Source organism: Streptopelia decaocto (genome assembly GCF_964273445.1).
Source record: "Streptopelia decaocto genome assembly, chromosome: 19".
Taxonomy (NCBI): domain Eukaryota; kingdom Metazoa; phylum Chordata; class Aves; order Columbiformes; family Columbidae; genus Streptopelia; species Streptopelia decaocto.
This window is the reverse complement of record NC_138674.1, coordinates 5507002-5530169: the sequence shown is the minus strand read 5'-3', so window position 1 is coordinate 5530169 and position 23168 is coordinate 5507002. Positions and strand designations below refer to the sequence as shown.

Sequence of the window (23168 nt, the reverse complement as noted above, 5' to 3'; positions counted from 1 at the left end):
ACACCTGTGCTGCCATCAGAGACCTGGACAGGCTGGAGAGCTGGGCAGGGAAAAATTGATGAAATAGAACAAGGGCAAGTGTAGAGTCTTGAATCTGGGCAGGAACAACCCCAGGTTCCAATGTACATTGGGGAATGAGCTGTTAGAGAGCAGCGTAGGGGAAAGGGACCTGGGGGTCCTGGGGACAGCAGGGTGACCATGAGCCAGCACTGGGCCCTTGTGGCCAGGAAGCCAATGGGACCTGGGGTGGGTTAGAAGGGGGTGGTCAGTAGGTCAGAGAGGTTCTCCTGCCCCTCTGCTCTGCCCTGGGGAGACCACACCTGGAATCTTGTGTCCAGTTGTGGCCCCTCAGTTCCAGCAGGACAGGGAACTGCTGCAGAGAGTCCAGCGCAGCCACCAAGATGCTGAAGGGAGTGGAGCATCTCCCGTGTGAGGAAAGGCTGAGGGAGCTGGGGCTCTGGAGCTGGACAAGAGGACACTGAGGGGGGACTCATTCATGGGGATCAATATGGAAAGGGGGAGTGTCAGGAGGATGGAGCCAGGCTCTTCTCGGTGACAACCAGTGACAGGACAAGGGGCAATAGGTGCAAACTGGAACACAGGAGGTTCCACTTAAATTTGAGAAGAAGCTTGTTGGGGGTGAGGGTGGCAGAGCCTGGCCCAGGCTGCCCAGGGGGTTGTGGAGTCTCCTTCTGTGCAGACATTCCAACCCGCCTGGACACCTTCCTGTGTAACCTCATCTGGGTGTTCCTGCTCCATGGGGGGATTGCACTGGATGAGCTTTCCAGGTCCCTTCCAATCCCTGAAATTCTGGGTTTCTGTGTTCTAAATGTCATAATTTGCCCTGCACACTGTGATCATTGCAATGTGGCGTTTACCAGGAAGCAAACACTTCAGCACTTAAGAGATTTGGCAGCGGGTTTCCTTCTGATTTATCATTGCATTTGTCTCTTTCAGGATCTTCTCGATCGCGTGGAAGCTTTTCAACAGCAAAGCCAAAAACTCCTTTCTGCAGAAATGCCCAGCGCCGCGGAACTTCAGGAGCTGCTGGACGTCAGCTTTGACTTCGACGTGGACCTGCCGCAGCTGGCCGAGCTGCGGACGCGCCTGGAGCAGGCGCGCTGGCTGGAGGACGTGCAGCTGGCGTCCTCCGACCACGGCTCCCTGACTCTGGACGACATGAGGCGGCTGATAGACTCAGGTGTTGGACTCGCTCCCTACCCAGCGGTCGAGAAGGCGATGGCCAAGCTGCAGGAGCTCCTGACCGTGTCCGAACACTGGGACGACAAAGCCAGAAACCTGCTGAAGGCCAGGTAGATGCTGAATCTAGCGTTGCTTTTTGGAGTTCTACCAGCTTGTTAAGATGGAAAGAGTTTGACTTCTCAAGGGGCTCTTGTTCATTCTGTGCACAACATAAAGGCAAAACTGGTGCCATCCAGAAGGGAAAGGGATGAGTGAGTGGGGTGGTTCACAGGGTCCGTGGTGCTCTGCTGTCCTTGTGCAGGTTCTCTGGCCGCCACAGGAAGGGTTTTAAGACAACTCGTCCTTCTCTTCTACCTTTGTCCCTCCCCGGTGTCACACTGGAGGGTGCGTGTCCAGACAGAGCTTGGATATATGCTACCAACTGGTTACATTTTATTATATAGGCTATTTCTAACATTGAGGATAAATCGATGTAGGGGAGAAGGAAACAAGCCAAATACATCCTTGCTGAGACAAATATTCTTGCTCATGGCTTTGACCTTCTAAATTATAGAGTAAAATGGGGGCAGCACCGTCTACTTCAAGTTTAGAAGGGTGGCACTACCTTGTACACAAGGTTTTCTGCCCTCAGGATTCCTGATTTTTTTATTTTTAATATTTTTCCACCAACCTCATGACAGTGAAAGCGTTTGAATGCTTCTTACTCCTTTGTAACGACAGTGTTTTAAAATGGTAACTTCATAGGAGCACAAAGCTGGGATAAGCTTGGTTTTACCCTCCAAAATAGAGATGCACTTGAGTTGGGACTTCTCTAAAATGTCAGAATCCAGTTGTGAAATGCAGAAAATCCACCTCCGCTTCTTTCACCTTCTAGTTAGTTGGTGCTGGTTTGAGGTTTAAGGAAGATCCAAGGGTCACACACAGAATCACAGAATGGACTGGGTTGGAAAAGACCTCAGAGATCATCGATTCCAACCCTTGGTCCAACTCCAGTCCGTTTACTAGATCAGGGCACTAAGTGCCATGTCCAATCTCAGTTTAAAAACCTCCAGGGCCGGTGAGTCCAGCACCTCCCTGGGCAGCCATTCCAATCCTGACCACTCTCTCTGCACAGAATTGCTTTCTAATCTCCAGCCTAAACTTCCCCTGGCAGAGTTGCAGCCCATGGCCCCTTGTCCTATTGCTGATGCCTGGGAGAAGAGCCCAATCCCCCCCTGGCTAGAACTGCCCTTCAGGTAGTTCTAGAGAGTGCTGAGCTCAGCTCTAAGCCTCCTCTTCTCCAGACTGAACAAGCCCAGCTCCCTCAGCCTCTCCCCATAGGTCTTATTTTCAAGTCCCTCCACCAGTCATGTTGCTCTTCTCTGGGTCTGCCATTTAAAACTTACCAAATGTTAAATCTCCCTTAAGCTCAAATGTACGAATATTGAAAAGACAGAGAAATATTCCTATGTGTTTTTAGCGTTTCTAGTAGGCCCCTATAGCAAGGATTTCTAACAGGGTACCTGCGTTACCGATGCCCTGGTTGTACAGTACAGGACATACCGCTGTGATTTGGTGTAGCTCTCCGGTTGTGATGCAGCGGGTGAAGCGTGCGGCGGTGTCTCAGGCGCTGTTGTGTCCCGCAGGCCGCGGCAGTCGCTGAGCAGCCTGGCGGCGGCGCTGAAGGAGGTGGAGGAGATCCCGGCGTACCTGCCCAGCGGCGCCGCGCTCAAGGACGCGGTGCAGAAGGCCAGGGACTGGCTGCAGGAGGTGGAAGGGCTGCAGGTGCGTAAACGGCTGCTCGGGGAGCGACAGCAACGCTCCCTGAAGCCAAACTGCTTCATCTGTAACATCTATTGCTGCGGACACGGCGCAGTTACCCCCTGAGTGCAATTGTTTTACTACCCTTTCTAAACCTGATTTGTATTCCTTCACCTTTGCAGTTAACTGACTGCAATAAAATCCCTAAAGGAGCTATTAAAAAACAAATCTAAAATTAAAAAGATATTATATTATGGAACTTTAAGGTAAGTTTTGCTCATCTGCTAGTAACAATTCCCCAGTAACCATATTTTTATGTACCGTTGTGCGTCTCACTGCACTCCTGTAGTGTGGGGCGGGTGACACAATTAAGTTCTGCTTGCTGACTACTGAACGAACAAAACCCCTCAAGTATTTGAAAGTCACCAATAATGCCATTTGCCTGACTAAAATAACTCCAGCATCTCCTAAAAAGAAATAAGGAGATTTCCTGATCCAGGAATGTTCCTGGTCAGTCCTGTCCTTGTGCCGTCTCCAGTTTTGAATGTGCTTTTCTGGAGCATCCCCGATGGTACAAGGACACTGAGACCGCTGATGAGGCCCCATCCATCTCCTTTGTGTTTCCACATCTATGTCTTCAGCGATATTTCAGACATACTCGCATATCTCTTAGCCATGAAGCGTGGCCAATCTCAAGGCCATTTCATGTTTTATTCCAGCGTGGTCAGCCTTTGAGTTCACCTATAAAATTACTTGTAGTTTTGTAGTAGTTCTCTTGGAATTTTGAGGTGGAAATTACTTGGTTTCCTCTTCTTCCTCCCCTCTTCTCTTCATCTTGTTCCATTTTTGAGGCTCCTTCCAGCTTTGTGTGATTTCCATTTCCATGTTCACGCTCTCTTCTAAAAGCAGAAAGAAGTGTCTTCCCAACAAAGAGATGCGGACAGGTTTTCACCTTGGCTTCTAGCACTTCCCACTTGAACTCTTGAACATTTCGGTTTGTCGAGGGTTTAGATTGCGGGGTGACAATCAAACCCTGGCAGGTGTATTGTTAACCTCCTCTCCCCCCGCTTCCCCCTTCCATCCCTCCCTCTCCCCCCTTCCCACTCAGCACAGGCGATCAGGAGGGAAAGAAGGACAGAGAGAAGAGAGCTGGAAAAATTAAACATGTTTTACTAATGCTACTGATAAAATAGAGAAAATAATACAAAATATACAAAACCAATCTGAAAAGTCCCAGGAACTGCAGAGCCGGCACCCGAAGTCCTGGACTGGACTCTGCAGCCAACCGGAGCTGGATTCAGTCTGTCACTGGCCTCAGTTCGCAGGGACGACTCGCAAGGTCCTCTGCTAATGTCGCCATAAGGAAAAGGGACGAGATCCTCGTGATCTCCCACTTTTATATGAAGTATTCACGTGAATGGGATGTTATACACAGTTGGTCGGTTTCTTGGTCACCGGTTTCTCATTGCCCCTCTCGCGAGATGTATAATCTGTCCTTATCAATAACCTCGCATTCCATTGCTATGTTCACCAAAACATGTATCTGGTTCTCCAGGAAAATGCAGCTGATATGAAGCTTCAGCTGACAGGCAAATTCACTCAAAGAGAAACTTGGGTTTTAACAAAACCAGGACACAGTTTGATTTGTGGACCCGGTTTCCTTTCCTGTGTTTTTAGGGTTTTTGCTTTTACAGTTGAACAGCAGTTTTGATTTCAAAAATCACTTGTCACGGGCTTTAATGTTTTGAAGGACAAAGGTCATGTAATAATAACTTTAGTTTGAGTGCTGTCTTGAGAGGGCTTAAGCGAATTGTTCTCAGCATTTGCTCATTTCTTGGTTTGGCTTCTGGAATTCTGCCTCTTGAATATGGAAATATGTGTTTGTATGTGCCAAGAATTTTTGCTTCAGTTCTGCGAGACCTGGGAACTGCTTCTGACTCTTTTTTAACTGTCATTTGGTATCTTTCCCCATAAAAACGTTGTATTAATTTTCCCTGTATACCTAATGACTGGAGCACGAGAAGCGCAAGCATCGGGGTAACAGTTGTGGAAGTGTCTAAGCAGCGAGTTCTTTTATACAAGCTCTACCTTCCATGAATCACAGCGAGTCACTGAGATGATCTGAAGTGATATGTCTTATATACATGGAGCTTTTCTTAATCGGACAGGTTGGAGGACGCGTCCCTGTCCTGGACACGCTAGTGGAGCTGGTCACGAGAGGCCGATCCATCCCCGTGCACCTGGAGTACCTGCCCAGGCTGGAGAACCTGGTGGCCGAGGTCCAGGCGTGGAAGGAATGTGCAGCCAACACCTTCCTGGGCGAGAACTCCCCGTATTCGCTCCTGGAGGTGAGAGATCCCAGCCCTGTGTTAACTCAGGAAATAGCAGTAAATATTAAGTGTATTTGCAGAATTGGTTTAGGATTGTATTACTTTAGCATCATTTTTATAGACTGACATATGCTTTTAGTGGTTTAAACTCTTAAAATTATTAAGATTTGGCTATGCTTTTAATCAGTGGCCAATAAGAGCCTGCTGTGCCACAGTCTGACATTTGCAATATAAATATGGGAATATTGAGTATGTGTGGCACTGAATTTACTTCGGCAGCCGCAGGAGCGCAGGTTCGTAGCCGCTGCACACACCTGGCGTGGTGACAGACAGACAGACAGACAGCGGGACGGGGGCCCGGCTGAGGCTGCACCTGCCTCCCCTGCACCCCAGGCCTGTGTCTGCTCGCAGCCCCGCTCAGCCTGGCCTCTCACACTGTCCGGACAGATGGGGACACAGGGCACCCCTAGAACCCTCTGCTGGTAAATCCTGCAGGGGCAGTTATAGAATAATGGGATCATTTTTGTTGGAAGAGACCCTCAGGATCATAGTCCAACCATAACCCAACTCTGGCACTACCCATGTCCTGAGAACCTCATGTCTGTCTGTCCAGCCCTCCAGGGCTGGTGACTCCAGCACTGCCCTGGGCAGCCTGTTCCAATGCCCCACAGCCCTTTGGGGAAGAAATTGTTCCCCAGATCCAACCTCAGCCTCCCCTGGCGCAACTTGAGGCCGTTTCCTCTTGTCCACAGGTGTTTGCCTGCTGCCCATTTTATAAAATCGATTTTTTTAACCTTCCAGTTCTCCCCACTCTCATCCTAGTTCACCAAATCTTTGGAAGAACCTGCAGAACTCCTGTTCGAACCAGTCGGATGTGGCTGCGTGAGGACAGGACAAACGCGTTAACCGTGCTGCCCACAATCACGCTGCTCTGCCCCCCAGGTGCTGTGTCCGCGCTGTGACATCGGGATGCTGAATCCGAAGAGGAAGCAGAAGAAGCTGAAGGAGCCGGTGCCGAGCGGAAAGAAGAAAAGCACCAAGCTAGAAACTCTGAGCGACTTGGAGAGAGCTCTGTCCGAGAGCAAAGACACCGCGTCTGCGGTACGTGCTTTGAGGTTTCTCAACGGGAATTGCTTATAAGTTCTGTAATCTTGGTTTCTGTTTGTGTTACATTCCACTCTTCCCTGCTTGCTCTGCTGTTCTGCAGAAGGATTCCTACGACTGTGATTTCTGTGCTTGCTTCAGGCTTCTCAAAATTGCTTTTAGTGGAAAAAATGTGTTGTTTTGGGGCATGGAAACAGCCTTACAGTTCACCAGGCAATGCCCGTGGCCTAACAAAGCGCAGGAAAACAAACCATCGAGACCTGTTTTACCCCACCACACCAAAACCGTATTAAAGTTAAGGCTTTCCCAAGTCTGAACACAATAACCCAACACCATCTATAATTAAAACAAACCCCATAAATAATTAAAGCAAACCTCATGCATTATGAAGTCAGTAAAACGCTGGGTCTGGATGGAGCAGATGTAGTCGCGGGTGGTAAAGCCCAACGTTGTACCCGCCGCGCTCAGCACCGCGTGTATGTAACGGGCTGTGCTGTGCCCAGGTCCCGCATCTGCCCGTGCTGGACAAGCCATCTGAATTTTGCACAGCCTATTTTCCTCTAATCGTCACATTTCAAAGCCGTGGTGTTTGAAATATCTGGTTTGTACAGATTTATAAAGCCTCCTGTATACACGTATTTTTATATCCATCATAAAATGCATAGAATTTATTATTTGCAGCTGCTACTAATAGCATTTATTAAATGGAAATGTACTGCTATCTTTAATAGCAGATCATGCTGAAGATGCTGTAGAAAAGGCAAACACCTGAATTTCAGTTGGTTTTGCGAAGCCCAGAGCGAGTCCGGAGTCAGGGGCCGGCCCTGGGCCGCGTGTGCGATGTGGGATCGGATCATCGGTGCTCCTGAAAGCTGCCTATGTATATTTTAAGATGATACAGAATCAGACTTTGTATTTGAGAGATGTTCACAGAGAACAAACTGAATCTGAACTTGTTTTGGAATTTAAGCTGCTTTAATGCAGGTAATGGGTTTGTAGTACAGAACACGAAGGATTTGGGGCAGAGAGGAAGGGAGTCAGGTTATTTTTGCAAAGGAATAAGCTTTGTATCTCTGGGCCTGATGAGCAAATGGAAGGAAGCTGAAGTCGCATCACTGCACATCCCCATAACCGCTTCACTTCAAACGTCGAAAGCCTCGGAGGGCTGCGGGGTGAGATGTTTCGTAAAGATCTGAAATACTTGCTGGTGTGTGAGGGGTGTGAGTGTGCAGAGCTCGGCCCGCGCTCCCGGGTAACGGCGCTTTGGCAGTGACGCCCCTTCTTTGCCGTCCGTTTCAGATGGCCACGCTGGGGGAGGCCCGGCTGAAGGAGATGGAGGCGCTGCGTGCCCTGCGAGCCACCAACGAGGTGAAGGTGCTGTCGAGCGAGGAGGACGCGGAGCTCAAAGTCTGTCTGTGCCAGAAGGAGCCGGCGGCTCCCATGATCCAGTGTGAGCTCTGCAGGGGCTTCTTCCACACCGCCTGCGTTTCGGTGCCCAGCGTGTTGCAGGGACCTCGCGTGTGGCTCTGTCCTCACTGTCACCGATCGGAAAAGCCGCCTTTAGAAAAGATCTTGCCCTTGCTGGCCTCCTTGCAGCGCATCCGCGTGAGGCTTCCCGAGGGGGACGCCTTGCGGTACATGATCGAGAGAACTGTGAACTGGCAGCACAGAGCACAACAAATGTTGTATTCAGGGAATCTCAAACTTGTCCAAGACAAAGTTGGCTCAGGATTATTGTACAGCAGATGGCAGAGCACGGCGGGGCCGCTGCCGGAGACAAACAAGGTGAGGCCGGCGGGTGGGCAGGGACGGGCTGTGACACCTCCCTGGGTGCGGGTTCCCTGTGTGTGGCAGCGCAGGGTGTTTGTGTGTCGCTGTGCTCTGTTCAGGCTCTGCCAGGTTGTGTCTGTGCCTTCGGCTTCGCCTTCTGCTGCAGTTCTGGCATCAATCACTCCTAACGGGCCCGGTTTTCCTTCTTTTCCTCCCAGCTCCTACACCCTAATGTGACACGATTAACGCCAGAGCTGCTGAAGCCGTTGTTTCTCAAGTGCTTAGTATTCAATTGGTCTTTATATTATCTTCCAACAAGTATTTACATATAGTTTTAAGTGTTGAGAATTAGTAAGAGAGGCACAAACCTTCCAGTGTGTTCCCAGCTTCGCTCTCCGATAGGTTTGCTTTCAACAGGGTATCTTCATCTGTTACTGCTCCTCCTCCTCATCACTTACAACTTCCAAGGTGAATATTCTGCTAATACTGAGTGAAGCTACAGCAACTGTTTCAGGCAGCATCACAAGGGAGCTTCAGCTTCCTCCAGTAAAGATCTTTGAGCAAAAAGCACAGGGAAAGTGGGAAATGGGTGAAGCAGTTCTCATTTTCCTGAGATAATAAATCTGAAATACAAGGTTTGTGCAGCATAAAGACACGAAACCTCTCAAATACACTGGGTTGCTTTTACTTTTTGCTAAAGTTAGTCTGTGTGTGTTTTCAAACATAAAATGTGCCCTGCATGCTTGAGGAGGTGCATGTAGATATCTGTATGTAGACATCTATATGTAGACAAACTATATGTAGACATCTAAGGTGATTTCTATGATAATTTAGGTTTGAAAGTCTGTTTTTACTAGACCAGCTCAAATAGTTGAAAAACAGTAGGCAAGGCTTAGGGCATGTACGTTGATGTTTGGGTCAGAGGTAGAACCAGTAAGTGTAGTTTTAGGTCAGTTTTAGCTCGGTTTAACCATTTTAGTGTGGTCTGGAGCTCAAGTCCATAAACCTTCCAAACTGAGGAAACTCCAGCAGAGCCAGCTCAGGTCTTTGTGGCCACATTTCCCACATCAGGAGCCCCATTTGGTGGAAGAACATCTGAGCAGGGACACCAGCTCAGGACCCTTCCTGGGGACAGCGGCACCCGGGGTCGGTCCCGGTGGCCTCCGGAGCCGTCCCGGCACAGCCGCTGCACCAGAGCTTGGGGCTCGATGGTTTTGAGGTTTGTTGTGGTAAATCCAGTGTCTCAGCATTGCTGTCCTGTCACAATTGTCAAAATTTTGAAAGGGGCCCAGGCACGTGAACAGTGAGATAGATGATATTTCAGAAGGCGTCTGTGCGATGCCGTTCTGACACTTGCGGGTCCGAACCTTTGCGTAATTAAGCGCGTGTTTTGCCTCTGGAGTGTCCTCTGTGCGTGCCGAGGTAGAACAAAGTGCTCCAAAACAGGTCCGTGTCTCACGGGATCAAGGACATGAGAAACCGCTTTGTTATTGTGAACAAAAGGAGGAAGCTCAGCTCTACCCAGGGTCACTTTGGAGCTGAAGCCCCTGTTTCCACATGGCTGCGCTCACCCCACGGTGACTCTGCCGCTGAATTCCAGCAATAAAGTTGCTTTTGTCTTTTTACGGGTGAAGGATGAAGGATTTGGGTGTCTTAGATTGAACAGTTTGCAGGAATACAAGATGTAAGTTATTTAAAGAGAAACAAGTTTTGATTCTATTGCAGTTATTTGACAAATCCAAACGCCATGTTCAGTGACAATACCTGTGCATTCTGCTTTGTTTTCTAGGTTTCCCAGACAATTGGAGCGATGTCATTCTCCATGCCTCATGACTGGGATAACAGAACCATATATTTACATTCTACATTTTCTACGGGACAGCACTGCATCCCACTTCATGGTTTGTAGTTTTCACTTAGATTTTTAGTTTAATTTCTTTCTTCTTTTCACTGTGTTTGGTGAGAAGAGGAAGCGTCCTGGTCAGCAAGAGGTGGCCCAGGTGGGAGGCGCAGGGCTGTGCAGCGGCTCTGCTTGCTTCTCCATCCTCTCAGCAGCTTTGCAATGTCACGTCCAGCTTTGGCAGAGGGGGGAAAAGTTCTCAACAAGTCAAACTTCCCCCGTGTGCAATGAAAATGAGCTGTGATAGGAGAAGAGGGATTGGGTGAGGGCATGAACAGCACGTGGCTGTGGGGGCAGCCACAGAATCCCAGAATGTGAGGGGTTGGGAGGGACCTGGAAAGCTCATCCAGTGCAATCCCCCCATGGAGCAGGAACACCCAGATGAGGTTACACAGGAAGGTGTCCAGGCGGGTTGGAATGTCTGCACAGAAGGAGACTCCACAACCCCCCTGGGCAGCCTGGGCCAGGCTCTGCCACCCTCACTGAGAAGAAGTTTCTTCTCATATTTAAGTGGAACTTCTTGTGTTCCACTTTGAACCCATTGCCCCTTGTCCTGTCACTGGTTGTCACCGAGAAGAGCCTGGCTCCATCCTCCTGACACTCCCCCTTTCCATATTGATCCCCAGGAATGAGTCCCCCCTCAGTCTCCTCTTGTCCAGCTCCAGAGCCCCAGCTCCCTCACCCTTTCCTCACACGGGAGATGCTCCACTCCCTCCAGCATCTTGGTGGCTGCGCTGGACTCTCTCCAGCAGTTCCCTGTCCTGCTGGAACTGAGGGGCCACAACTGGACACAAGATTCCAGGTGTGGTCTCCCCAGGGCAGAGCAGAGGGGCAGGAGAACCTCTCTGACCTACTGACCACCCCCTTCTCACCCACCCCAGGTCCCATTGGCTTCCTGGCCACAAGGGCCCAGTGCTGGCTCATGGTCAAAGGGGCTGCAGGAGCGGGGAGACCGTGGAAATTGTAGGAGTGGGGTGGGAACAGGGCAGGGAGGTGGTGCTGGGGACCAGGGGCTGCATCACCCACAGGACACAGATCTGGGGAAGTTTTGCTGCAGCACGACCGTCCCAAGTCGCAGAGCTGAGTGCTGGGAGCTGCAGGTTCTGCGCCCCCTCCCTGGCTCAGCCCCGTGTCTGTCGGTGCTGGAAGCTGCATCATTTTACGACTGGAAAAGAAGTTATTTATCGTTTCTTTCCTCCTGCCGCAGGATGCTCCAGGGACACAGGCCTAATCTTATCTTCATGTTTTCAAGTCAGTGCAGCTTAGCCCATGCTAATTTTACACTAGACATTTCAGTTTAACATTGCAGTTAAACCAAACAAGGCTGTTCTTTGTACAGCCAGCTTTACTTTTCAGGCCATATTTGAGTTGTACTAAATACTGTATTAAAAAGCTGATACTTACCCAATGATTTTGGCCTCCGCAGCTGTGACTGTTTCCAAAGCCCAGTGCCGGTTTTGGGAGCTCGGCCCCAGCGCTGGGTGGTGACTCTTGGGCAGAACTCGCTTGCAAGGCTCATCCTCTCGGCTTTTTTTCCTCTCCTCTCTTCACCACGCTTATGGATCCCACTCAGTTTGTTCATCTTACCCACCCGTTACCTAGTAAGAGGTTCATCACGCATCTCGTAGCTTCAGAAGCAGGAGGAATTGCAGAGAACGATGGCAATTCTTATCCTCAAACCAGCAGAAATGCAATCCTGGAGGGTACCGAGCCGCAGCGCAGTAACTTCTGTGCAAAGCTTTATCGTTCTTCTTAACCCTGCTGTTAAAAATGAGCAGTCAGGAGGGAAGAGATAAGAGTTGCAGATTTAAAAATGTCTTTTGCAGTTGTTTTATATCCTACCAGAGATGAATTTTCATTGTGTGTGCAGTTCTCATCGGTGTCACCCTGAATAATTCCTTTTCTCTTCTCTCTGTCTTTCACCACAGTCATTAGCACGGAGCTGGATGAGCTGATGATGGAAGCTCAGCTGCTGCAGGTTTCTCTGCCTGAAATCCAGGAGCTCTACCAGACCCTGTTCACAAAGCCAAGCCCCGGCTCGCAGGCGGAGCAGAGGTCGGCGCTTGGACCTGCAAATGAAAAGGCAAGTGTCTGATCAGAGCAATGGCCCTGAGGGCACTGGGGAGCAGAGGCTGTGCCTGAACCCCTCACCATTACAAAGAGGTTTGTGTGTGTGTCTTTACTTCCATGAAAACATGTTTTCCTTCTTCAAAAGGGATCAAGAAGTAGGTAACTTAATGAATTTCTGATGAGGAAAGGCTGAGGGAGCTGGGGCTGTAGAGCTGGAGAAGAGAAGCTGAGAGGGATCTGATCAATGGATCAATATCTCAGGGTGGGTGTCAGAGGATGGACCAGACTCTGTTCAGTGGTGCCCAACGCCAGGGTGAGGGGCAACGGGCACAGACTGAAACACAGGAGGCTCCACGTGAACATGAGTAGAAACTTGTTTGCTGGGAGGTGCCAGAGCCTGGCCCAGGCTGCCCAGAGCGGGTGTGGAGTCTCCTGCTCTGAGACATTCAAACCCCCTGGACCCACCTGTGTGATCTGCTCTGTGACCCTGCGTGAGCAGGGCTGGGCTGGGGATCTACAGAGCTCCTGCAACCCCACCAGCCTGGGGTTCTGTAATATCATTTGTGGCAATTTGAATCTGATTGTTAGTGTTCCTGTCCGTATTTTACAGACATCTCTGTAAAAAGGACCCCCTGTCCTTTGCTCCCCTTACCCATCCTGCTGCTGCTGAACACACAGCACTCTGTCGAACGCCTCACTTTGATTTAAGCCTATTTATTCCTAAAAGCAGGACATGTAATAACAGGATAATGAGTGTTACTTGCATGCTTAGGATTTTACCAAAATGTCTTTCCAATAGAACGAGTGTTGCCGAGGAAAAAAAGATGGAATTAGTTACATGGAGAGAAAACTAAAGCGGCGTTTTGAGAGAGAGAGCTTCTATGATGAGAAGAGAGCGAGAGTAAAAAAAATGAGAACACCCAAAAAGAAGAAACTGAAACTGAGTCACTCGAAGGATCTGTGCACTAACAAACTGGAGAGAGAGCGGGAGCGTCTCCTGGAGGTGCCTCGTTCCAGCGAGAGCCACTCGCTGCCCTCAGACACGTCGTTCTCCGAGCAGGAGGACTCCGAGGATGAAGACGCCATCTGTCCCGCTGTGAATTGTCTCCAGCCGGAGGGAGATGAGGTCAGTAGAGGCTGGGCCGCTGCGCTGGGCTCTGGGACATTGAGCTGTCCTGAAACTGTCTGAATACAGAAGGGTTGGGGACAAAGGCTCTTGGTAACCCAGAGACAGCATCTGTGACCGCGGGGACAGATTGGGAACGATCCTTCCCACCTTCTCCGAGAGCAGCTGGGACTGGGGAGGGCAGGGGGACATCGGGACATCTGCACAAGGGTGGGAGGAGGAGCTGGGGCTGTGCAGGCACCGAATGCGGCTGTGCTCTGGAAATAAGGGTGTAGGTAAGGGTGATAAGGGTCTCTGCTCCCCAGGAACAGGCACCAGGAGCAGAGGAAACGGCCTCAAGTTGCACCAGGGGAGGTTGAGGTTGGATCTGGGGAACAATTTCTTCCCCAAAGGGCTGTGGGGCATTGGAACAGGCTGCCCAGGGCAGTGCTGGAGTCACAGCCCTGGAGGGATTTAAAAGGGGTTTAGATGAGGTTCTTAGGGACATGGGTTAGTGCCAGATTTGGGTTAATGGTTGGAATCTGTGATCTTGAGCATTTCTCCCAACCAAAATGATTTCTCTGATTGGCTTTGTGGGCTGCAGCCTTTCCAAAGTTGGGGGCAGCACCTTGGAGCTCTGCACAGCCCCATCCATACTGAAACATGGAGAACGGGGCGTCCCCAGGTGCTGCGGGCGCTGTGGTGACGTTGCCTCCGCAATCTTGCCATGGGTGGGAGAGCAGCAGGAGGGACGAGGGACATGGGCCCTTGTCTTGTTTTCAGTACAGCACCAACCAGTTGTGGAATGGGCCATTTCTCACTCATGCCAATAGATTAAACGCCCAGAATGACTAACGAACGCTGGCTTTGCTTGGTCCTTCTCTGAACGGCGCTGTGTCTGTTCCTCACCAGGTCGATTGGGTCCAGTGCGACGGCAGCTGCAACCAGTGGTTCCACCAGGTGTGCGTGGGCATCTCTCCAGAAATGGCCGAGAAGGAGGATTACATCTGCGCCAGCTGCTCGGGGAAGGACTCGCAATATCGGAAGTAAAAACTCCCCCTAAACCATTCAGGACTCGAGTTCAGAAGGTTATCAGAGTTTTCCAATAAAGCCGCAGGGGCTGGTTTAAGAACCAGATTGCAAATGGTGCTACTTCTATCCTTATGGGATCATTTTCCAGAACTCAAAACAATTTTTGACACTTTTGTATTTTCCCTTGATCTGTTTGTGGTTGTTGAGGTTTGAGATGCTGACTGTTCAGCAGGGGTTTCCACCGATTCGGAAAGCATTTGAAACATGCACCTTTGACTGTACAGCGTTAAATTACCTCTCTGGGATTGACCGGCGTATTTAATTCAGCTTGGTTTAGGTGCAAAAAAAACCCGCACCATGAATTTTCCAATAAATCCTCTTTTGAGGAAATCCCTGTTGACTCTGTTAACTCTTTGGAGACTTTAGTTTTTTTCCACTTTGTTTTTCGTAGACTAGGTTTATTTATCTGAGCAATAACTTCTATGTCTGGTTTCAGTGACTGGAATGACAATTCTGAACAGCGTGTTGCTTCTAGCATTGGTTGATGTACAGAAAGCAGATGGTAGGTCCTAGTGTCACTGACGGCCCGGTGATGTAGAAGACAGGAAAACAAGACAAAGCTCTGTAAAGTAATTGCCACAGCTGTATTTTGGCTTTCTCCTTTTTTGGGTAGCTTGTATCAAATGTTGCAGTTTATATTGTGGAATAAACCCCTGGTTATGTTATAAAATTAAATGTTGGTGTTTTTAGAGAACTTACAAAGCAGTTTCGTTTCCCTCTAGATTGATGCTGGTTGCGTTGCTGGCTCCTCTTAGTCGAGAGAAATCCATCTTTAAAAAAGAAATACAAAAGCCACAGGATTTTCTTACTGTGCTCGTATTTGAAAGGAGAATGCAGATCGCAATGTTAATCACACCAAAACACTCCCGCACTTTTTCAAGTCTTTTGCAAAGCTTTTCCAAAACTGAAATTATTTACAGGTTGGATGAACAAAGGGTTGAAAGTACAATTTGTGGTTTGGTGAGGGCAGGACTGGGGAATTCACGCAAGAGGTAAAGTGGGGGCAGCTCCTTCTGCAGCTTGGCCGGTGGCTTCGGCCGAGAGGGCCGGGCTGTCCCCGCTGCTGCGTTTCGGCTGAAAACCTGAGGGATGAGGACGATCCTGGACCGGTTGTGGTTCTGTGAGCGGCTCTTGAGGGAGCTCAGCCTGGGGGGAGCGGGGGCAGCGCAGGCGGCACCGTGGGGTGGGACTTCGGAGGTGGTTTGAAGCCGCTGGCACCACACCTGAGGCTGCACCTGAAACCCTCTGGAGAGGAATTCCTGGTGCGGCCGGGGCTGCTGCTCCTTCGGGAACATGGGGACAGTGACGTGGCCCCGCGGCCTGTCCACGGTGGGAGCTCTGGAGCCCTGGGAGATGGAGATCGATGAGATCATAGAATCATTTCAGTTGGAAGAGACCCTCAGGATCATTGAGTCCAGCCATAACCCAACCTAACTCAGGCACTGACCCATGTCCCTGAGAACCTCATCTAAACACCTTTTAAACCCCTCCAAGGATGGTGACTCCACCATCTTTGTTTCAATCCAGCACCAGCCCAAGGGAACATTGTCATTTTGTGGACTGCAGGGGCTAGAGGTCGTGATCCTGACAACATTTCTCATTGGGATTAATGAATGCAGTAGAATTAGAGCATGATGGGTTGGAAGTGACTGCACCTTTGCTTGAAAATTGTCAAGAAATGGGAAGCGCGGTCCCTGGGTGACCTGTGCCTGCAGTGCGGGACGTCTCCTTACGGATCTGCATTTGATTTTCCGCTGGAATTGTGACCTGGGGAAGGGGTGGGTGGAGGTTGCTGTGGAGGTTGCTGCTCCACAGGGCTGGGGCAGTTGGATTTCATCCCCATGTGGATGCTTCAAGCTGGATGTGGTCGGGGTTTGACTTGGGCAAACTAAATAAGCAAGAGATTCATTGTTTGCTTCATGGTCAGCTCTTCGGTGAGCACGTTCCTCAGCAGGGAAGATGATGATGGCAGAACATGCTCAGCAGCCGGGTCTCTTAAGATCAGCCACCCCTTTCATCCGTCTTCTTGTCCGTCCTAGAACAAGCAAAACAATTCCCTGCCACCCAACTCTGCTTCATTCTTTTAATGTTTTTTCTTGTAGAATGAAGCAACCAAGTCCATCAACCTCCCTAGATTGCTCCGACCCTAACTATTTAATAATAATAAGGGTTTAGGAAGGGTCGGTCTCCAGAACACAGGCAGCAGCTGCCTGGAAGCAACACTAAGGAGCTGAGCTGAGGCTTTGGTGAGTCTAGACATGAACGTGCTTTTCCACGGGAGGAGCTGAGGTACAGCCTTGCAAACAGCTTTGTCCTTTGCTCAGAAGTGAACAAGCTGCATGTTGGGAGTTCTCCAGGATGTAAATGTGTCAGTCTCTGACAGCAACAGCCCCACACAGAGAAGAGCATCAATACAAATAACAGCCCTGTCTGGAAGAGGAGATAAAGCAGTCACAGGAGATTGATTGTGCTGCAGGTTCAGCACTCAGCTGCTATTTGAGACAGACAAAAATGGTCCCAGCGGGTCCCAGTGAAAACATCTTGGGTAGAAGGAACAAATATTTGATGAAAAGAATGAAAGCACGTGTGCCGATGCGACATGGTGCTGGGTCCAACATTCCGAGTGCTGAGAGGAACGTTTGCTGAAAGGTGGTTGAAAAGAAATAGCGACACACATTAAATTCAACACGGTGCATGAAGGTGCCTCACGTACCTCAGCTTTTTGAGTTCTGAAATGTTTGTTAATGCTGCTGGTTGCAAGGAAGTTTTTAGAGGGATTTGGCTGTTCAGTCACAACGCTGGGCCAGATTTGATGTGTGTGCTTCCTTACTGTGAGCTGGGCGTCTGAAAATGTAGAGAGAAAAAGTAGTAGAATGAGTAGCTCCCTGTGTACAGAACCCGCAATTCAAAGAGAATCTCCATCGCCCGTGGTTTGTTGAGGACAAACCGATGTTGGAGAGCGTTTGTTGGGTGTTTGGGCTGTTTCGGTGTCTGTTGGGCTTTGGGGTTTCATCTTCTTGTTGGCATTAAATGTTAACCAAGCGGGGGATGGCTCAGGCTCATACCATGGAGTGTCCCTGGTCACCCTGTGATTTGGGCCGATGCTGCGGTGGTTCTTGTATGTACAAACCGGCTGGGAATTCAAACCTGAAAAAGCCCGGAAGAATCAAATAAGCATAATTTCTACAAATATAGAAGGATAAATTGGAGCATTCAGAGCAGTTGTACGGTCACTTAGGCAAATAAAAAGGATTACAGGCTAGACAAGCATTGCTCCAGTCCCTTCCCCAGCTCCGTTCCCTTCTGCCCCGTGTTCTCACAGTGGGAACTCAGCACCGATACTGGTGGTGAAAGGTGGTTTGAGGGACCAAGCGCTTTTCCCGGGCTCTGACTGACCCTGGTTCCCACCGTGACAGGAGCTCCCAGCTCTGAGGAGATGCTGCAGCACAAAGGGGCCGCAGGCTCCTGCTCAGGGCACCGCAGGTGCTGTGCGGGAGTCTGGCTGTTCCCTCGGCCCGTGACTCACACCTGGAATATTGTGTGAAGTTGTGGCCCCTCAGTTCCAGCAGGACAGGGAACTGCTGCAGAGAGTCCAGCGCAGCCACCAAGATGCTGCAGGGAGTGGAGCATCTCCCGTGTGAGGAAAGGCTGAGGGAGCTGGGGCTCTGGAGCTGGAGAACAGGACACTGAGGGGGGACTCATTCATGTTTACAGATATCTAAAGGGGGAGTGTCAGGAGGATGGAGCCAGGCTCTTCTGGTGACAACCAGTGACAGGACAAGGGGCAATGGGTTCAAACTGGAACACAAGAGGTTCCACTTAAATGTGAGAAGCAACTTGTTGGTGGTGAGGGTGGCAGAGCCTGGCCCAGGCTGCCCAGGGGGGTTGTGGAGTCTCCTTCTGTGCAGACATTCCAACCCGCCTGGACACCTTCCTGTGTAACCTCATCTGGGTGTTCCTGCTCCATGGGGGGATTGCACTGGATGAGCTTTCCAGGGCCCTTCAACCCCTGACATTCTGGGATTCTGTGACTCCGCCGCCATTTCCCGCTCCCAGCCCGCGGTTCCGCCGGGCCGCCAGGGGGCGCTGTGAGCGGCGCGCGGAGCCCGCACGTCCCTCCCTCTCTCTGTCCGCGGGGCGGGACGGAGCTCCCGGTGTCGCTCTCCCGCGCGTGCGTGCCGGCCGTGCGTTTGGCGCGCGCGGCGGCCCGTAGCCCGCGCGCGGCGGCGGAGCGCGGGGGGGGGGCGGGGCGGGCGATGGCGGGCGCGGCGGCGGCGGGAGGAGGAGGCGGAGGAGGCGGCGGCGGTGGCGGCGCTGCCGGGCCCGGACCGGTGGCGCAGGGGCTGAAGGAGGCGCTGGTGGAGACGCTGACCGGGATCCTGTGCCCGGTGCAGGCGGTGCGCGCCGCCGCGGAGGAGCAGGTGAAGGTGCTGGAGGTGACGGAGGGTGAGTGAGCGCCGGGCGGCGCGGAGCGCGGGGTCCCGGGGGGGACAGGCCGCCGCTGCCTTCCCCGAGCGTTTCCCGGTACCGGCGCCTCGCGGTGGCCTCGGCCAGAACTTCCCGCTGCAGCTCTGGGGCCGGCGGCGGCTGCTTCTCCAGCGGTGCCCGTGGGCAGCCCCGGCCCGGCCGCGGGGCTCAGCGGCGGCTGCCCCGGGTTGTTCAGGGCAGTGGGAGGAGAGGGGAGCGGCCGTGGGACCGAGCCCACCAGAGGTGCAGCCCTTCCCTTGAAACCCATCCCTCTGCCAAGGGCTGTTGGGCCCCTGCTCTTCCCACAGCTCAGCCCACGCTCATCCACAAGAGACTCCACCAGCTGCAGCAGCTTTGGCTCAGGGGACCGAGGGAACGGCAGGAGATGAGCCAGGGAGGGTCAGTGGGACATGAGGAAAAGGTTCTTCACCCAGAGGTGCTGGACACTGAGCAGGCTCCCCAGGGAGGTGTCACGGCCCAACCTGACAGTGTTCAAGAAGAGACTGGACAACGTCCTCAGACACACGGGGTGACCTGTGGGGTGTCCTGTGCAGGGACAGGAGCTGGACTCCATGATCCTGTGGGTCCATCCCAGCTCAGGACATTTATCATCCTATGCTGTGTGAGGACTGAGTGGCTCTGAGCTTGCTCCAGGCAGAGGGCAGGTGGGTGCGGAGCAGCGGGGCTGTTGCTTTGGGCACCGCGTTGTGCTGAGCTGATGTCTCCAGGTTGCTCACAGGGTGTTCCTGCAGAGCCTTCTCGCTGCCTGGTGTGTGCAGGCCGGTCCCAGTGATCCCCCCACCTCTGGGGTTGTGTCCCTGTGCCCACGTCCTGTGTGTGGTTTGGGTTGAGTGTGGTCAGGACGTAGCTGCACCCTTGTCGTTTGTGAAAGTCCAGTGCCAGGGTTCCATTGTCTGTTGTGGAGAGCTGAGGACAAGCAAGACACTGGAGCTGGAGGGCTGAATGATGTCTGAAAAGACAGAGCTTAAAAGAGTAGGTACCCTGAATTCAAGTAGTGTCGCTAATTATTACGTTACTCATCTGGCCTTTTTATGGTGGCACCAAGCTAGCTCATGCACTCGCTGCTTTTCCTGGGTGGAAGCTACACTTAAAAAAAATCTATTGATTGTAATGCTTTATTTCACTTCAGCTTGAATTTTATGACCCATCCCAATGAACCGGAATCTGTGGAAGCCACTGGAAGATTTTTAGTTTGCTTTGGTGGGAGCTGTTGGACATGTCAATGCAGCCCTTGGCCATAAGTTATTCCTGTGGCCCAGCAGCTTCATGGGCTGGTTGTTCATGGGCTGGTTGTTCATGGGCTGGTTGTTCATGGGCTGGTTGTTCATGGGCTGGTTGTTCATGGGCTGGTTGTTCATGGGCTCTCCTGCAGGTTTTGCCGTATCTTTATCTGGTTGTGCTATTCTGGAAGTGTTTTATGGAGTGTTTTGAATTCTTTCTGCTCTTAAAGTCAGAAATGTTATCAAAGGAAGTTCATGGCAAAGAGAAGGAAGGTTCAAGGGTGTGACTGGGTCAAGAAGCGTGTTTTGATAACTTTATACTTTTTAAACTTGTTAATGTTGCTTTGGGAATGAGACTGGGGTGATGAAAGGAAGGCAAATTGTTTGCTAAAATGCTTCTTGTTGTGCAGTCCCTGAACTTGTGCTTGTAATGCTCTCGGGTTAAGTCTTCCTTGATGCATTACTGGGCAATCTGTGCTATTGGAGGTTTTAGTGAGCGATTCCAGGGTCTGGAGGTGCGGCGAGGTTCATCCACCCCCAGAGCCTTTGCCTTGCAAAGCTGCTACAGTCACTGTGCTCTTCAGTGGCAACTTTTCCTTCCCAAACAGTCTGAATCTTACCACAAGAAATATAAACCAAGTTTGTGTAATGGTTTGGGTAACAGATTTCCAGAAAAGAATATTTTGTGAGGGTTATGGATGCCCCTAAGGTCCCTTTGAGAGCCCAAGAACGCAACAGAATTGAATTTGGTGGATAACGTTACGGGCAAGAGGAATGGAACCACCTACACTTCTGGTTTTGACTGTTTTACAAATACCCTACAGTCACCCTGCGGTTGCAATCCCGGAGCTGCACAGGTCCGTTCCAGGAGCTGTTGCGTGACCTGGAGGAGGTGACAGGTATTTAACCCTCTGCCGCGGGTTGAGGTGACGCCAGGCCGGAGGGGCGGTGTTTGGACAGGACTACGGACCAAGAGGAGCCTCCTGACGTCCAGCAAGGACCGACGGCGAGTTGTGCACGTGGGACAGCAAAACCCACTGCTGGTGCAGCTCTGGTGGCCGCCGAGCTGGAGAGGGCCAGCAGTGAGCCCCGGGGGCCACCTGCATGAGCAGGTCCAGCGCAGCGAGCAGCACTTGTTAGGCCACGTCTAGAATACTTGTCTGGTTTTGCTCCCACTCCCCTAGGAAAGAAAAACCACAGTAAGCAGGGGTGAGTTCAGCAAAAGGCCATCGAATCGCTTGAGGAACTGCAGCACTTACCTCATGAGGAGATGCTGGGGGAGAGGGGTTTTCCAGTGTGGAGACAAGAGGGTTTTGGCGGTGGATCTGGCAGCAGCTTTTGGTAACTCTGAGGTGGTTGTAAAGACACTGGGGGATGGGAAGGGATGAAAGAAATTGGGCACAAGCTGAAGCAAAAGGTTCATATGAGGAGAGTTTTTGGCACTGTGAGGAGAGGCTGTGGAGTCTGGAGAAGCTGTGCTGGTTCCATCCTTGAGGATCTCCAAGAGCTGCCTGGAAGATGCTCGGAGCAACCTGTTCTGATGCTGCTTTGACCACAGGGACTGGAGACCTCGTCAGGTCTCTTTCAGCTGATTTATTTTGCACTTCTGTGGTCCCTCCTCTTGTCCTAGTCAAGCAGCACGGGAAGAACAAACTGTATTCTCCTTTCTGTGCTATATTTGCCTTTCTGTGGCGTCTTTGGGATGGAGAAACTTGCAGAAACCAAGAGGAGGAGCTATAAGAATAGTGTTTGCTGACACTATATTACTGAGGTAAAGAAATGTACATCATGAGTGTCCGAAGTGCTTTAAAGGAACAAAAAATGTATGATTAAGCAGCGTAAAGAAGATGCTGAAAGCAAAAGTGAGGCCAGCAGGAAAGTGCACAAATATTGGCGTTTTTAATGAAAAATAAATGAAAGTCAGCAAAGAAAACAAGTTCCTTGTGTTGGTGTTGGCTCGCTGTGTTGAAGGGCACCTACAGCAGACACACCGGAGAATCCACGTCAGGTTGAAGTGTGAGTAGCAGCAGTTTCACTTACCAGTTTACCTTCAACAGCAGGTGCTACAGGGTGGATCTCCACAGGTTTCAATGGGACTCAAACATTAAATTACTGCGCTACGAATTGTGCTGTAAAACTTGATGCTTGAAGTCCCTGAGGTACCAGGGAAATGTGAACTGGTAACACGGGACAACGTTTAGTGAGGAGCGGAGGGTGAGTATCGGGGTTGTCTCAGGTGAGTCGCTGGGGCTCTTGCACTGATTTGAAGAGCTGGAACGAGGAGAGCTGGTTGTTGTGGCAGCGTGGATCTATATTTGGTAGAAGAGCTCTTTGAAGGAGTCTTGGGGCTGTCAAAAACCTTTTAGAAAACTCCCTAAATGAACCTTTTTGGAGAAACCAAAGTGCTGGGGACAGCTCTTGAATTAATAAGTGATTAAAAGCTTGAAGACAAGAGGTGGAAGTGGCGGATCGTGTTTCGCACTGCAGGGAGGTAATGGAGACTCCCACGTGAAGCTGGACGGCTCAGCACGCCCGTAGATGATGTGGAAGAGAGCGGGTAGCGCTGTGCCAAAGCTGCTGATGGTGCTGGGCTGCTCAGCCTGGCCGGAGCGGGAATCGGTGGCAAAAACTACAGAACAATTTCACGAGTGAGTTGAGCGTGTAAATGGTGTTGGTCAGCAAAGCAACGCTCAGGGAGGAGGAGACGGCCCAGATGATACTTTAGAAAACAACAGGCCGTGCTGACTGTTGCCACGGGGGGAAGGAATCCCATTGTTGGTGCGAGTCTCCTGAAAATGCCCATTCACTGCTCTGCCGTGCTCGGAAAGCCAAATGGACCGTTAAGGAGGGAAACAGAGAACAAAGCGCGACATAAATTCCTCCTGCTCCTGCAGTCCCAGTGCCGCATACATTACTGCCTGCTCGCTGGGGACAGAGCGGGCAGGGAAGACAGCGCAGAGACCGTCACAGGGGTGTGGAAAAGCTGTTCTGAGAAGGAGCAAATACATTGCCTTTTCTGCCCGGGAAAGAGTTATTGGAGATGGAGGCTCTAAAATAGTAAGTGACAGAGGAGGTGAGTGAGGAGTGATTATTCGCGACTTTGCGTGAAGCTCGGATCAGATGGAAATTAAGCTGAAACAAGTAGA

At 51.0% G+C, this 23168-nt stretch overlaps 2 protein-coding genes across 3 annotated transcripts in view; both read left to right on the top strand.

Moving 5' to 3' along the window:
• The window catches only part of KDM5B (lysine demethylase 5B), a 53241-nt gene extending 38225 nt beyond the window's left edge, over positions 1 to 15016 (top strand). For both annotated transcript variants that reach the window (XM_082069472.1, XM_082069473.1), the window contains exons 19-27: positions 958 to 1313; positions 2829 to 2967; positions 5112 to 5291; positions 6216 to 6374; positions 7677 to 8162; positions 9937 to 10048; positions 11976 to 12130; positions 12917 to 13243; positions 14135 to 15016. In XM_082069472.1, the coding sequence (XP_081925598.1) occupies positions 958 to 1313; positions 2829 to 2967; positions 5112 to 5291; positions 6216 to 6374; positions 7677 to 8162; positions 9937 to 10048; positions 11976 to 12130; positions 12917 to 13243; positions 14135 to 14272 (2052 nt within the window). In that variant the 3' untranslated portion in view covers positions 14273 to 15016. The remainder of the gene's footprint in view (positions 1 to 957; positions 1314 to 2828; positions 2968 to 5111; positions 5292 to 6215; positions 6375 to 7676; positions 8163 to 9936; positions 10049 to 11975; positions 12131 to 12916; positions 13244 to 14134) is intronic.
• Positions 15017 to 18570: 3554 nt separating this feature from the next.
• The window catches only part of IPO9 (importin 9), a gene marked incomplete at its 5' end in the record, with an annotated part of 35768 nt that continues 31170 nt past the window's right edge, over positions 18571 to 23168 (top strand). Inside the window, one exon of the mRNA XM_082069470.1 lies at positions 18571 to 18760. Coding sequence (XP_081925596.1) covers positions 18571 to 18760 — 190 coding nt within the window. The remainder of the gene's footprint in view (positions 18761 to 23168) is intronic.